This window comes from Cebus imitator, unplaced genomic scaffold, assembly GCF_001604975.1.
Source record: "Cebus imitator isolate Cc_AM_T3 unplaced genomic scaffold, Cebus_imitator-1.0 Scaffold496, whole genome shotgun sequence".
Taxonomy (NCBI): Eukaryota; Metazoa; Chordata; class Mammalia; order Primates; family Cebidae; genus Cebus; species Cebus imitator.
The window spans coordinates 1,217-14,975 of NW_016107811.1; the positions used below are offsets into that span (position 1 = coordinate 1,217).

At 40.4% G+C, this 13,759-nt stretch overlaps 1 protein-coding gene across 1 annotated transcript in view; it reads left to right on the forward strand.

Moving 5' to 3' along the window:
* The first annotated feature begins 2,274 nt into the window (after nucleotides 1–2,274).
* Nucleotides 2,275–13,759, forward strand: part of BAZ1A (bromodomain adjacent to zinc finger domain 1A) — a 109,567-nt gene continuing 98,082 nt past the window's right edge. The window contains exon 1 of the mRNA XM_037733153.1: nucleotides 2,275–2,969. Within this exon, the coding sequence (XP_037589081.1) occupies nucleotides 2,662–2,969 (308 nt within the window). The 5' untranslated portion in view covers nucleotides 2,275–2,661. The remainder of the gene's footprint in view (nucleotides 2,970–13,759) is intronic.

Genomic DNA, 13,759 nt, shown 5'->3' on the forward strand with positions numbered 1-13,759 from the left:
AAAAAAAAAAAAAAAAAAAAGGAGCCATATAACTTGGCATGTGCATGTTATTTCTGTAGATCTCATTTATGTTAAGGTATGATTAATGTCTCTTGCTTTATTGCCATAGATACCTTTTTTTTAAAGTTGTTCTATAGACATGTACAAAAGGCAACAATCTAAAGGGAATTGTCCCAGATTTTTGGAGATGAAACTAATACAGAGAAAACCTACACAGATAGATGTGCTAACCAGGAAATAGGCCATATAGCAATTTAAGTGCTTTTAGAATGATGGGAGAAGTGAATATTTCAGGAAGAAGAAAAAATGGAAGAATAATGAATCATATGGTTACATATAATAATTGAAATGTAGACCAAAGTATAAAGGAGGAAAAAATTTTACCTGTATCTGACCACTTAGTGGCAGCCATTGTTAACCCTTTTGCATATGTGTAACCATGTACATATATATATATATGTGTGTGTGTGTCTGTGTGTGTGTAACCATATACATACACACACACATACACACACGTGTATATATATATATTTTGGCTGGACACGATGGCTCACACCAGTAATCCCAGCACTTTGGGAGGCCAAGGAAGGCAGATCACCTGAGGTTAGGAGTTCGAGACCAGCCTAACCAACATGGAGAAACCCTATCTCTACTAAAAATACAAAAAATTAGCTGGGTGTGGTTGCACATGCCTGTAATCCCAGCTACTCGGAAGGCTGAGGCAGGAGAATTGCTTGAACCTGGGAGACGGAGGTTGCAGTGAGTTGAGGTTGCGCCATTGCACTCCAGCCTGGGCAACAAGAGTGAAACTCCTCAGTTTTTTTTTTTTTTTTTTTAACAGACAGTCTTACTCTTGCACAGACTGGAGTGCAGTTGCGTGATTATGGCTCACTATAGCCTTGAACTCCTGGACTCAAGCGATTCTCCCACCTTGGCCTCTGGAGTAGCTGGAATTACAGGTTCATGCCACCATAGCAAGCTAACTTTTTACATCTTAAAAATATTTTATTGCAAAATGATATATGAATAATGCTCATTATAAAAATTTAAACAGGGCCAGATGTGGTGGCTGGCTCATGCCTCTAATCCCAGCACTTTGGGAGGCTGATGTGGTGATTGCTTGAGGCCAGGAGTTTGAGACCAGCCTGGCCAACATAGCGAAACTCCATCTCTATTAAAAATACAGAAATTAGCCGGGCATAGTGATATGCACCTGTAGTCCCAGCTACTGGGAAGGCTGAGGCACAAAAATTGCCGGAACCAGGGAGGCAAAAGTTGTAGTGATCTAAGATCGTGACATTGCACTCCAGCCTGAACAACAGAGTAAGACTCTGTCTTGAAAAAATAAATACATAAATAAAAATAAAAATTCAAATAGGCTGGGCATGGTGCCTTATTCCTGTAATCTCAACACTTTGGGAGGCCGAAGTAGGAGGATAGCTTGAGCCTAGGAGGTTGAGACCACCCTGGGCAACGTAGTATGATCCCATTTTTACCCCCTCAAAAAAATTAGGTGAGTGTCCTGATGTGTACCTGTAGTCCCACCTATTCAGGAGGCTAAGGCAAGACAGAATTCTTGATCCTAGGTGATTGTACCATTGTCCTGCAGTCTGGACAACAGAGTGAGACTCTCTCTCAAAAAAAAAAAAAAAAAAAAAAAAAAAAAAATCAAACAATATAGAAGTATTTAGAATCACAAAAAAAGTTTTTCTTTTCCTTCCTTCCCAGTTTCTCTTTTCTCTGTAGGGAATATCTTTTTATAGTATGTATATAAATACATACATTTCTGTGATTATTATAATTAATGTACATGGGATTGTATATTCATTGATTTGTGTTTTTCCTACCCATTATGCCTTAGAAATCTATGATATAGATCTCTTGCATTTTAAAAGAAAATGGATAGAGTTTTTGAAAATCAGTAAATGCTCTTATTAAGGAATTCCAGCAGAATAGGAGAGCACTGAATAGAATGGTTCCCCAGTCTTATCCCTAATCTCTAACTTTTACCTTGATTTTTGTATGACATTCCAGAAATCTGTGCTTCTATAGGTACCTTTTATTTTCTTTCCTTTTTCTCTTTTCCTCTTTTTCTTTTTTTTTTTTTTAAACACAAATGAGATCATCATATAGTTTCAAGAAAATACAGAAGCGATCAAACTGGAAATAGGTATTTTTTTCTATTAACAATAATATAAATGTTCATTAAGAATTTTATGCCTTTTAATGACTGCTTTTTCATTATATGAAGTGCTAATTTATTTCACTTTTGTCTTATTGTTAAATGCTTAAATCTTTCAGTTTTTCACAGTTATGTCAAAGCCTTTAAAAAATTTATAGTTAAGTGCTTGAATTGACTTCAGAGTTCTGACTGCCTTGGAACAAAAAGATTAAATTTTTTAAAAAGTTGAATTTATTCACTTTGACTTCTAGTTTCAAAACTGATGGAACTCAAAAGTCTAGTTTTGAACAGTGTGCCTTTAAATTGCAAAATGTAAATATTTAGTTTATATTTTTCTTATGTTTGTATTAATGTTTATAAGTTGATCAGTTACCAAACCCTTGAGTTCTGTGAGTCTAAATAAAATTTTGCATTAAAGGCACAAAAAGAAGCTGATAAGGCTGTGAGCTTTTAATGTAAACTTTGTGAAATGATAGGTAATGGGTTTTTGTTTTTGTTTTTTAATCAGTGACTTTTTTGAACGAACCATTCTGTGCAACAGCCTTGTGTGGAGTTGTGCTGTGACGGGTAGACCTGGACTGACATATCAGGAAGCACTTGAGTCAGAAAAAAAAGCAAGACAGAATCTTCAGAGTTTTCCAGAACCACTAATTATTCCAGTTTTATACTTGACCAACCTTACCCATCGTTCACGCTTACATGAAATTTGTGATGATATCTTTGCATATGTCAAGGATCGCTATTTTGTTGAAGAAACTGTGGAAGTCATTAGGAACAATGGTGCAAGGTAAAGTACTTTTAATTTTTCCTCTTGGTAAGTTTATGTTCACATTGCTCAAAATTCAAAACACACAAAATGGTGACCTAAGGAATCTTTCCTTTTAGTACGCTCCAGCTATCCTATTAACCCACAGATAGCCTTGTTGTTAGCTGCTTTTTATATATCTTTCCAAAGCCAGTTTATACATATGCCACCAAAAACGTCCATGCATGTGTCTGTGTGTGTATATATAACATGTGTTTTATGTAACATACATACACAAATTCCTTCTCTTTTTAATGCAAAAGAACATATATACTCTAAATCCCTTTCCACTTAAAAGATCTTGAAGTTTAGTCCATTGTTACATATACCACCTTCCTTCTCTTTAATTTACTGTATAATAAATTCCCATTATGTGGACATTCCATCTTTAAGTGTAGAAATCCTTAGCTAACGATATCTCCTGTGTCCTTATTATGTCACCTAATAGTTTAAATATGCCTGTATTTCTTGATTGGTTTTAGTGTTTTATTTAACAAAACCAGGATTGAGTTTTATATACTCCACTAAGTTATCTTTCTTTTATACTTCTTCACACTGCTTAATTGAGATATAACGTATATATGATACACTTCTTTTTTTTTTTTTTTTGAGACAGAATTTTGCTCTTGTTGCCCAGGCCGGAGTGCAATGGCATGATCTTGGCTCACTGCAATCTCTGCCTCCCAGGTTCAAACAATTCTCCTGCCTCAGCCTCCTGAGTAGCTGGGATTACAGGCATTTGCCACCGTGCTCGGCTAATTTTTGTATATTTGGTAGAGATAGGGTTTCTCCATGTTGGTCAGGCTGGTCTTGAACTCCCAACCTTAGGTGATCTGCCGACCTCAGCCTCCTAAAGTGCTGGCATTACAGGCGTGACCCACTGTGCCTGGCCCACTTCTCCGTTATATAGTATACAAATGCAGTGTTAGTGCTCTTCTCTTTTACCTAGTTCTTCAGGAATAGAGTGGATTTTTCATATATGAAAATTGAAAATGATATAATCTATGGCAGTAAATTAAAAATTATCAGTGTTTTCCTGAAGTCTTAAGCTTTGTGATTGGCTAGTCACTGACATTTATTATATTAACCTTTATAAGCACTAAAACTTTTTGTAGCCTCTTGACTCTAGGGTATTAACTGTTTTTTGGATGCCCTGCCCCCATTGACCTGAATACTGTTTTTTTTTTCTGGATTTTAAACTTCAGAAGCCAAAAATTATTTAATTATGTTGTACTATTATCTTATTTGGAAGATCATTACAAGTTTATATGTAACTTTAGAATTAATGTCTTAATAAATTAATATCCATTTTCATTGTTAGGTGCTACCCTACTTCAATCTTTTTGTTTGTTTGTTTGTTTGTTTGAGACAGAGTCTCACTCTGTCACCCAGGCTGGAGTGCAATGGTGCACTCTCAGCTCACCGCAACCTCTGCCTCCCGGGTTCAAGTGACTCTCCTGCCTCAGTCTCTGAAGTAGCTGGAATTATAGGCGCCTACCACCACACCCAGCTAATTTTTGTATTTTTAGTAGAGACAGGATTTCACCATGTTGGCCAGGCTGGTCTCAAATTCCTGACCTCAGGTGATCTGCTTGCCTTGGCCTCCCAAAGTGCTGGGATTACAGATGTAAGTCACTGCGCATGGTGTAAGCCTTCATTTCTCAATATATCAGCTATTCTTTTTGTTGTTGTTTGGGATGAGGTCTGCCTCTGTGGTTTTGGTTTTTTTTTTTTTTTTTAAACTTTTAGTATAAATGAGGTCTGACTCTGTTACCCAGGCTAGAGTGCAGTGGTACCATCTCTGCTCACTACAACCTTCACCTCCCAGATTCGAACCATCCTCTCACCCCAGCCTCCTGAGTAGCTAGGACTACAGGTGTGTTCCACCACGTCCAACTAATTTTTGTATTTTTTTGTAGAGATGGGTTTCATCATTTTGCCCAGGCGGGTCTCAAACTCATGAGCTCAAGTGATCCACCTGCCTCAGCCTCCCAAACTGCTGGGATTATAGGCTGAGCTACCAAGCCTGGCCTATATTGACCATTTGTAACTCGTGATTATGCATGAAGTTTACCCCACTTAAATACAGCATTCTGAATGTATTCTGTTAAAAAGTATGAAACTCTTATTCTAATACACTTAAATAATTAAACATAGAATTGGGTTAATCTGAAATGTCCTTATAAGAATACGAGAACATAAATTCAGTACTTTATTAGTTTTATCTAAAAACTAAAAATGGTTATAGTTATTAGATCCAATCCTTAGGTCCTTTGTTCCCATGATCACTTAGAATATAAGTACCATAGGGTTGGGTCTTTTGGGGAGGGTGGAGGTTGTGCAACTTGATACTAGAGACTCCTCAACTCTTCTAGAGACTGGAGACAGCACGAATGAGGGTTTGTATGCATATTTTACTAATACGTCCTTCAGGTTGGCATCTTTTACAAAGCTATTTTGTATGACTTCTCATAACTTGCTGTGAGCGCTATTGACGAGGGAGTAATAGGTAAGGTAAGAATAGTGAAAATACTAAAAGGTGGCATGTGAAAAAGGAGATTAATTGGGGATGATGAATTACAGGAAAGTCATGATTTAAAGGAGGCTCAGGAAAGAGTTAAGTAGAAAAGGGGTCTCAAAATGCCGGTGGATAATGTAGTAAGTTTTTAAGCTAAGTAATTAAATTTTTCAACCAATAGCAAAAAGTCATCAGGAAAATATTTAGAAATAACTGAAAACCTCTTTCCCTTTTAGGATTGTTATGCTATTATTTGTTTTTTCTGTGGATTTTTTTTTTTTTTTTTCCTGGGTCTGGTTCTGTCCCCCAGACTGGAGTGCTGTGATACAATCAGAGCTCACTGCAGCCTCAGTCTCCCAGGCCCAAGCAATCTTCCCGCCTCAGCGGGACTACAGGCATGAGTGGCTGGGACTACAGGCATGCGCCACCACACCTGGATGATTTTTTTTTATCTTTTAATATAGATGAGGTCTGGCTATGTTGCTCAGGCTGCTCTCAAACTCCTGAACTCAAACAGTAATCCCACCTTGGCTTCCCAAAGTGCTAGAGTTATAGATATAAGCCACTGCACCTGGCCTTTTCTGTGGATCTTGTAAATCAACTCCATTGCACTATGAAGTGTGAAGTTACAACATAATTTACCTTTTAAAGGAATGTACCTATATATGCCAGTCTTGCTGCTATACGATAGTTATATATATATTTGAGTGTCTTCTTTACGCCAGACACCGATTTAGGTGCTGTGGATATAATGGCTCCCCCACTCCCAAAGCCAAACATACTTGCTGCTTCTCAAATGTGCCAGTCATGATCTCTGCTTCAGGGCCTTTGCATTACTCTTCTCTTTGCCTGGATTTTTTTTCCCCAGATATCAACATAGTGAGTTCTTCTACTTCTTCATGTCTTCCTCTATATCACTTTCATTGAAGCCTTCTGTCCTATCTAAAATTTAGCATTTTCTTGCCCCAACTTTTATTTATTTTATTTTTAAATTTGTTTATTTTTTGCCTCCCCTCCCTTGCCCCAACTTTTAAAACATTTTTATTAAAACATTTTAAAATTGTGGGCCAGGAGTGGTGGCTTATGCCTGTAATCTCAGCACTTTGAGAGGCGGAGGTGGGTGGATCACCTGAGGTCAGGAGGTGGCCAGCCTGGCCAATATAGTGAAACCCCATCTCTACTAAAAATACAAAAAATTAGGCTGAGCAGGGTGGCTTATGCCTGTAACCCCAGCACTTTGAGAAGCTGAGGCGACTGGATCACCTGAGGTTGGGAGTTTGCAACCAGCCAGACCAACATAGAGAAGCTCCATCTCTACTAAAGATACAGAATTAGCTGGGCATGGTGGCATATGCCTGTAATCCCAGCTACTGGGAGGCTGAGGCAGGAGAATTGCTTGAATCGGAAGACAGAGGTTGTGGTGAGCCGAGATTGCGCCGTTGCACTCCAGCCTGGATAATGAGCAAAGCTCTGTCTCAAAAAAAAAAAAAAAATACAAGAATTAGCGGGGTGTGGTGGCATGTGGCTGTAATTTGGGAGGTTGAGGGAGAGTTGCTTGAACCCAGTAGGTTTTCAACCCAGGAGCAATTTCAAAAAAAGTTATTTTTTTTTTTAATTGTGGAAAAATACACATAACATAAAATTAGTGAACTGTTTTTGAGAATACAATTCAGTCCTCTCCCCAACACTTTGTATTTCTCTTCCATGCTTTGTTTTCTCTTCACCTTGGTGCTATTATATTTTCTTTCTTTCTTTTGTTTTTTGGTGGTTTCCTTCACCAGAATGTAAGCTCCATGAGCTCAGGAGTTTTTGTTCACTATATTGTTAGCACTTAAAATGGCACATAGTATGTGAGCAGAGTAGGTATTAAAGTATAAACAATGCAAAACAAATTTCAAATAGAAGTGCTTTGAAGGCAATGGTATGGTAGAAAGTGAGGGGAGAAAGTGGTCGGCACTTCAGCTAGGGTGGCCAGAGAATGTTGCTGTGGAGGAAATGACATTTACTCTGATAATAGGATGAAGGAGAAGGAACCAAACATGTCAAGAACTCTTTAGACAGAGGGAAAGGCCCTGAAGTGAAAATGGTATAAAATATTGCTCTGGCTGCTGTTTGGTGAAATGATTGGAAGGAAGTCAAGCATGGAAATCCTGGAACCAGTTTGGAGACTATTACAACAGGCCTTTCTAGTGCAAATAAGAATTTCTAATCAGATGGTAGCAGTACAGATGGAGAGAATTGGATGGACTCAGGATATTTTGGATGGAGAACTAACACAGTTTATTCATGGTTTGGAGGGATGCTGGGTTGGGCAGGGCAATGTGTGGGAAAGGAGAAATTATGGGTGATGTCTCAATTTTTTGTCTCTAGTGAATGGTAAGATGGAGACGCTTAGCTCTTGCTTATAGTCTCAACTACCTGGGAGGCTGAGGCAGGAGGATCAGTTGAGCCCAGGAATACAGGGTTACAGTGAACTATGATCATGCCAACTACACCCCAGCTTGGGTGACAGAGCGAGACCCTGTTTCTAAAAAGAAAAAAGATGCGGAAGCCTCAGTAAGTAATATATCAGTTCAGCCATCTTTGCACTCAAATCAGGCCCAGTTATTTTCTGATCGCTCTGATTTTGTGTTTCATGGACGTGTTGCTTATATTATTCGTAAGTGCCTCTTTTTTTTTGAGATGGAGTTTTGCTCTCATTGCCCAGGCTGGAATGCAATGGCACAATCTCAATTCACTGCAACTTCTGCCTCTTGGGTTCAAGCGATTCTCCTGCCTCAGCCTCCTGAGTAGCTGGGATTACAGGTCTCTGCCACCATACCCAACTAATTTTTGTATTTTTAGTAGAGATGGGGTTTCACCATGTTGGCCAGGCTGGTCTCGAACTCCTGACCTCAGGTGATCCACGCACCTTGGCCTCCTAAAATGGTGGGATTACAGGTGTGAGCCACCACACACAGCTTCATAAGTACCTCTTACAGGCTAAATACTGGGCTGGTTATATGGGGGTTTTAGAAAGAATTAAGATGCTCTAAGCAGCCTGGGCAACATGTCTGTACACAAATTAAAAACAACAAAAAGCCAGGCATGGTGGCATATGCCTGTAGTCTTAGCTACTCAGGAGGCTGAAGTGAGTGGATCACTTGAGCCCAGGGATTCTAGGCTACAGTGAGCTGTGATTGTGCCACTGTGCTCCAGCCTGGGTAAGTGAGATTTGGTCACTAAAAAAATAAAGATATTCTTAAGGAGTTCAGTTAAGGGAGAGACAAACATGCAGACGTGCTAAATATTAAAGTTATGAATAAGATAATTGAAGAGCATCTGAGTTCAGTGTGGCATTGAGGCTAGGCTTAGGTTCCCCACACTCACCTAACACTGAATATTTAAGTCTTTTAACCTTTGCCAAATTGGATGATATCTCATTGTTTAGCTTGCTTGTTCAAGTATGTTTTTGTTCTTTTTTTTTTTGAGACGGAGTCTCACACTGTCACCCAGGCTGGAGTGCAATGGTGTGATCTTGCTTGGCTCACTGCAACCTCTGCCTCCTGGGTTCATGTTGATTCTCCTGCCTCAGCTTCCTGAGTAGCTGAGGTTAAAGGCACACACCACCACACCTGACTTCTTTTTTGTATTTTTAGTAGAGACGGTGTTTCACTATCTTGGCCAGACTGGTCTCGAACTCCTGACCCCATGATCCACCCGCCTCGGCCTCCCAAAGTGCTGGGATTACAGGCGTGAGCCACCGAGCCTGGCCTTTTTGTTCTCTTTCTTAAGTGTGCAATAAGGGTAAAAAGACCTTTACTTTTTATTTATTTGTTTATTTTGAGATAGGGTCTCATTCCTGTCACTCAGGCTGAAGTGCAGTGGCATGATCACAGTTGACTGCAGCCTTGACCTCGTGATTCTACCACCTTTGCCTCCGGGGTAGCTGGGACCACAGATGTGTGCCACCATGCCCAGCTACCTTTTTATTTTTCTGTATTTTGTAGAGACAGGGTTTTGCTGTATTGCGCAGGCTGGTCTCAAACTCCTGGGCTCAAGCAGTCTGTCAGCCTCGGTTTTCCAAAATGCTGGGATTACAGGTGTGAGCCACCATGCCTGACTTAAGACCTTTTAAATATATGTAAGAAAAAATTAAGAAATAAAAAATAAAAATACAGTAAGCATCCATGCATTCACCACTTGTGTTAAAAGGAAAACTTAAGACAAATTATATTTAACAGGGTTTAATTGACCAAAGAACAATTTGCAAATCAGGCAGCCCCCTGAACCAGAAATAGGTTCAGAGTGACTCTGGTGCTGCTGTGTGGTTGAAGAGGATTTATAAACAGAAAAAGGAAAGAGACATACAGAAAATAGAAGTAAGGTACAGAAACAGCCAGATTCATTGCAGCTTGGTGTTTGGCTTATTTGAACATGGTTTGAACAGTTTGCTGCCTTTGAGGGGTTGAAGTATGGCTGCTGTTACTGACTGAGACTTAGCTACTTGTTACAAGAGTAGGTTATAGTCTGTTTACACACCCAGTTAGATTATAGTTAACCATGTACAGAGAAACCTTTCGGCTGAACCTAAAATATGTAAGGGAGCAGAATTATAGGCTAAACTTAACATTTGGTTTTATTTTTATTTATTTATTTTATTATTTATTTTGAGACTGAGTCTTGCTCTGTCACCCAGGCTGGAGTGCAATGGCATGGTCTCATCTCACTGCAACTTCCACCTCCCGGGTTCAAACGATTCTCTTGCCTTAGCCTCCCAAGTAGCTGGGACTAGAGGCATGTGTGCCACGCCTAGCTAATTTTTGCATTTTTAGTAGAGATGGGGTTTTAACATGTTGGCCAGGATGGTCTGGAACTCCTGACCTCAGGTGATCTGCCTGCCTTAGCCTCCCAAAGTGCTGGGATTACAGGTGTGAGCCACAGTGCCTGGCCTTGTGTTTATTTTGATTATTATTTTTTGAGACATAGTTTCACTCTGTTGCCCAGGCTGGAGTGCAGTGTTGCGACCTCAGTTCACTCCAACCTCCGCTTACAGGGTTCTAGCAATACATGTGCCTCAGCCTCCTAAATAGCTGGGATTACAGGTGCACACCACCATGCCCGGCTAATTTTGTATTATTAGTACAGATGGGGTTTCACCATCTTGGCTAGGGTGGTCTCAAACTCTTGACCTCAGGTGATCCACCAACCCCAGCCTCCCAAAGTGCTGGGATTACAGGCATGAGCCACTGTGCCCAGCCAACACTTGGTTTTAATAGGATACCTTTATCTCTGCTTTTTGTTTATACTTTGAGAAAAATTTTATGGGAGGCAGGTAGTGATAGTGAAGGGCAGGCTTTGGAGTTAGACTTCATTGGACAATGACATCCTTTTGGGTTATTGTGAGATTAAAATGAAAATGTATATATATGTTTGTATGCGTGTATTATACACATTTTGAATTGCTATAGAATATGGTAGCATTTTACTGGGGGAAAATGCCGTTGACCTGAGGCTTATGTGGTAGTTAATTTTTTCTCTGTTATTGACTTTAATTTTCTATTATAATTAAACTTCAAAGATAACTTGCAATTTTAACATTTTATTTTATTTTACTTATTTATTTTGAGACGGAGTCTGTCACCCAGGCTATAGTACAGTGGCTGATCTTGACTCACTGCAACCTCCGCCTCCCGTGTTTAAGCAATTTTCCCGCCTCAGCCTCCTGACTGGCTTGGACTACAGGCAAACACCCCCACACTTGGCTATTTGTATTTTTAGTATAGATGGGGTTTCACCATGTTGGCCAGGATGGTCTCCATCTGCTGACCTCGTGATACACCCACCTCAGCCTCCTAAAGTGCTAGGATTACAGGCATGAACCACTGAACCTAACCAAATTTGGTAATTTTTAAAATTGAAGTGTGCTTTGGGCAACCTATTTTCAGACTTTTTTTTTTTTTTTTTGAGACAGGGTTCCACTTTGTATGGAGTGCAGTGGTGTAATCACAGCTCACTGCAGCCTATGCCTCTTGGGTTTAAGCGATTCTCGTGTCTCAGCCTCCTGAGTAGCTAGAACTACAGGCGCCTGCCACCATGCCCAGCTAATTTTTGTATTTTTAGTAGAGATGGGGTTTCGTCATGTTGGGCAGGCTGGTCTTGAACTTCTGGCCTCGCGTGATCTGCCAGCCTCGGGCTCTCAAGGTGCTAGAATTTACAGGCATGAGCCACTGTACCCAGCCATTTTCAGACCTTTTTACCAGCATCTTTTTAAAAATAAGAATTAGCATATTGATGTAGCCTTTGAAGTAGATATTCAAAACAGGGTTAATTTGTGGATAGGTAGCTGTTTTTCTGCACAATTTCCACCTCTAACCACCTCCTTTTTTTTTTTTTTTTTTTTTTGAGACTCCTGTCGCCAGGTTGGAGTGTAGTGGCATGATCTCGGCTCACTGCAACCTCTGCCTGCCAGGTTCACACAGTTCTCCTGCCTCAGCCTCCTGAGTAGCTGGGATTACAGGCACATGCCACTATGCCTGGCTAATTTTTTGTATTTTTAGTAGAGACAGGGTTTCACCATGCTGGTCAGGCTGGTCTCGAACTCCTGACCTTGTAATCCACCTGCCTCAGCCTCCCAATGTATGGGCATTACAGGCGTGAGCCATTGTGCCTGGCCACTTTTAACCTCTTCTATTTTACCAGTTCTACCTACGGTTTTTTGTGTCTGGGAGGAATCTACATTTCTGTTGAAATGTAGATATCTTTAGGGTCTGTGAAAGTCTACATTTTGCAACCACAATAATGGCTATGGAATACTAATTCCATTTGGGAGAAAATTGAGTGTGTGCAAGAGAAAAGATACTTGCTACAGAGAAGTGGCAAAGATTAGGACGGGCTTGGTGATTCACACCTGTAATCCCAGTACTTTGGGAGGCTGAGGCAGGCGGATCACAAGGTCAGGAGTTCGAGACCATCTGGCTAACACGGTGAAACCACCATCTCTACTAAAACTACAAAAATTAGCTGGGCGTGTGGAACGTGCCTGTAGTCCCAGCTACTTGGGAGGCTGAGGCAGGAGAATTGCTTGAACCTGGGAGGCAAAGGTTGCAGTAAGCCAAGATCACACAATTGTACTCTAGCCTGGGTGACAGAGTAAGACTCCATCTCAAAAAAAAAAGTGGCAGAGATTCTAAAAATTTGCCTACTTGGAGAGTCAGCACTACCCTTAAGGAACCTCTGTAATATTGTATTTCATAAGCTAGTGTACAGACTGCTTAATAGTTCCAATTCTTTGGAATACAACTTTAGATATAAAGTAAGCTGAAAATATAAAACTGGGTAGGGAAGTAACTGTCACAGTGTTCATCCATGTGCTTTACCTCTGATTAGACTATAAAAGCTACTCAAGCGCCTATTGACCTAAGTCCTATACTAAAATTAAAACATTAGTGTTAAACTGTCTCAAGTTATTTTGGGATCCTCTTTGAACTTTTTGTGTGTTCGTTTTTGAGACAGCATCTTGCCCTATCGCCCAGGCTGGGGTGCAGTGGTGGGATCTCAGGTCACTGTGATTTCCATCTCCTGGGTTCAGGTGATTCTCCCACCTCAACCTCTGGAGTAGGTGGGACTACAAGCCCGTTCCACCACACCTGGCTAATTTTTGTATCTGTTGTAGAGGTGGGGTATCGCCATCTTGCCCAGGCTGGTCTCAAACTCCTGAGCTCAAGCAATCTGCCTGCCTTGGCCTCCCAAAGTGCTGGGATTATAGACGTGAGCCACTATGCCTGGCCTGAACTTTTTTTTTAGTCACAGGTATAGCTTTTGTCTATTTGTACATACAGACATTGGAGTGATTGCTACAGTAGGGCTATGATGGGGTATACAAAAATGAATATAAGTCTTTTTCTATGTAGACACTCAAAGTTTAAAGGAGCTAATAAAGGTTTATGAATAACTGAAGAAGAATAAGTTGCTATAAAAGAGGCACAGTTGACTGGGCATGGTGGCTCATGCCTGTAATTCTGCCACTTTGAGAGGCCAAGGGGGGATGGATCACCTGAGGTCAGGAGTTTGAGACCTGCCTGACCAACACGGAGAAACCCCGTCTCTATTAAAAATAAAAAAATTAGCTCGGTGTGGTGGTACATGCCTATAATCCCAGCTACTGGGGAGTCTGAGGATCACTTGAACCTGGGAGGTGGAGGTTGCAGTGAGCCAAAATGGCACCATTGTACTCCAGCCTAGGCAACAAGAGCAAATCTCTGTCTCAAAAAAA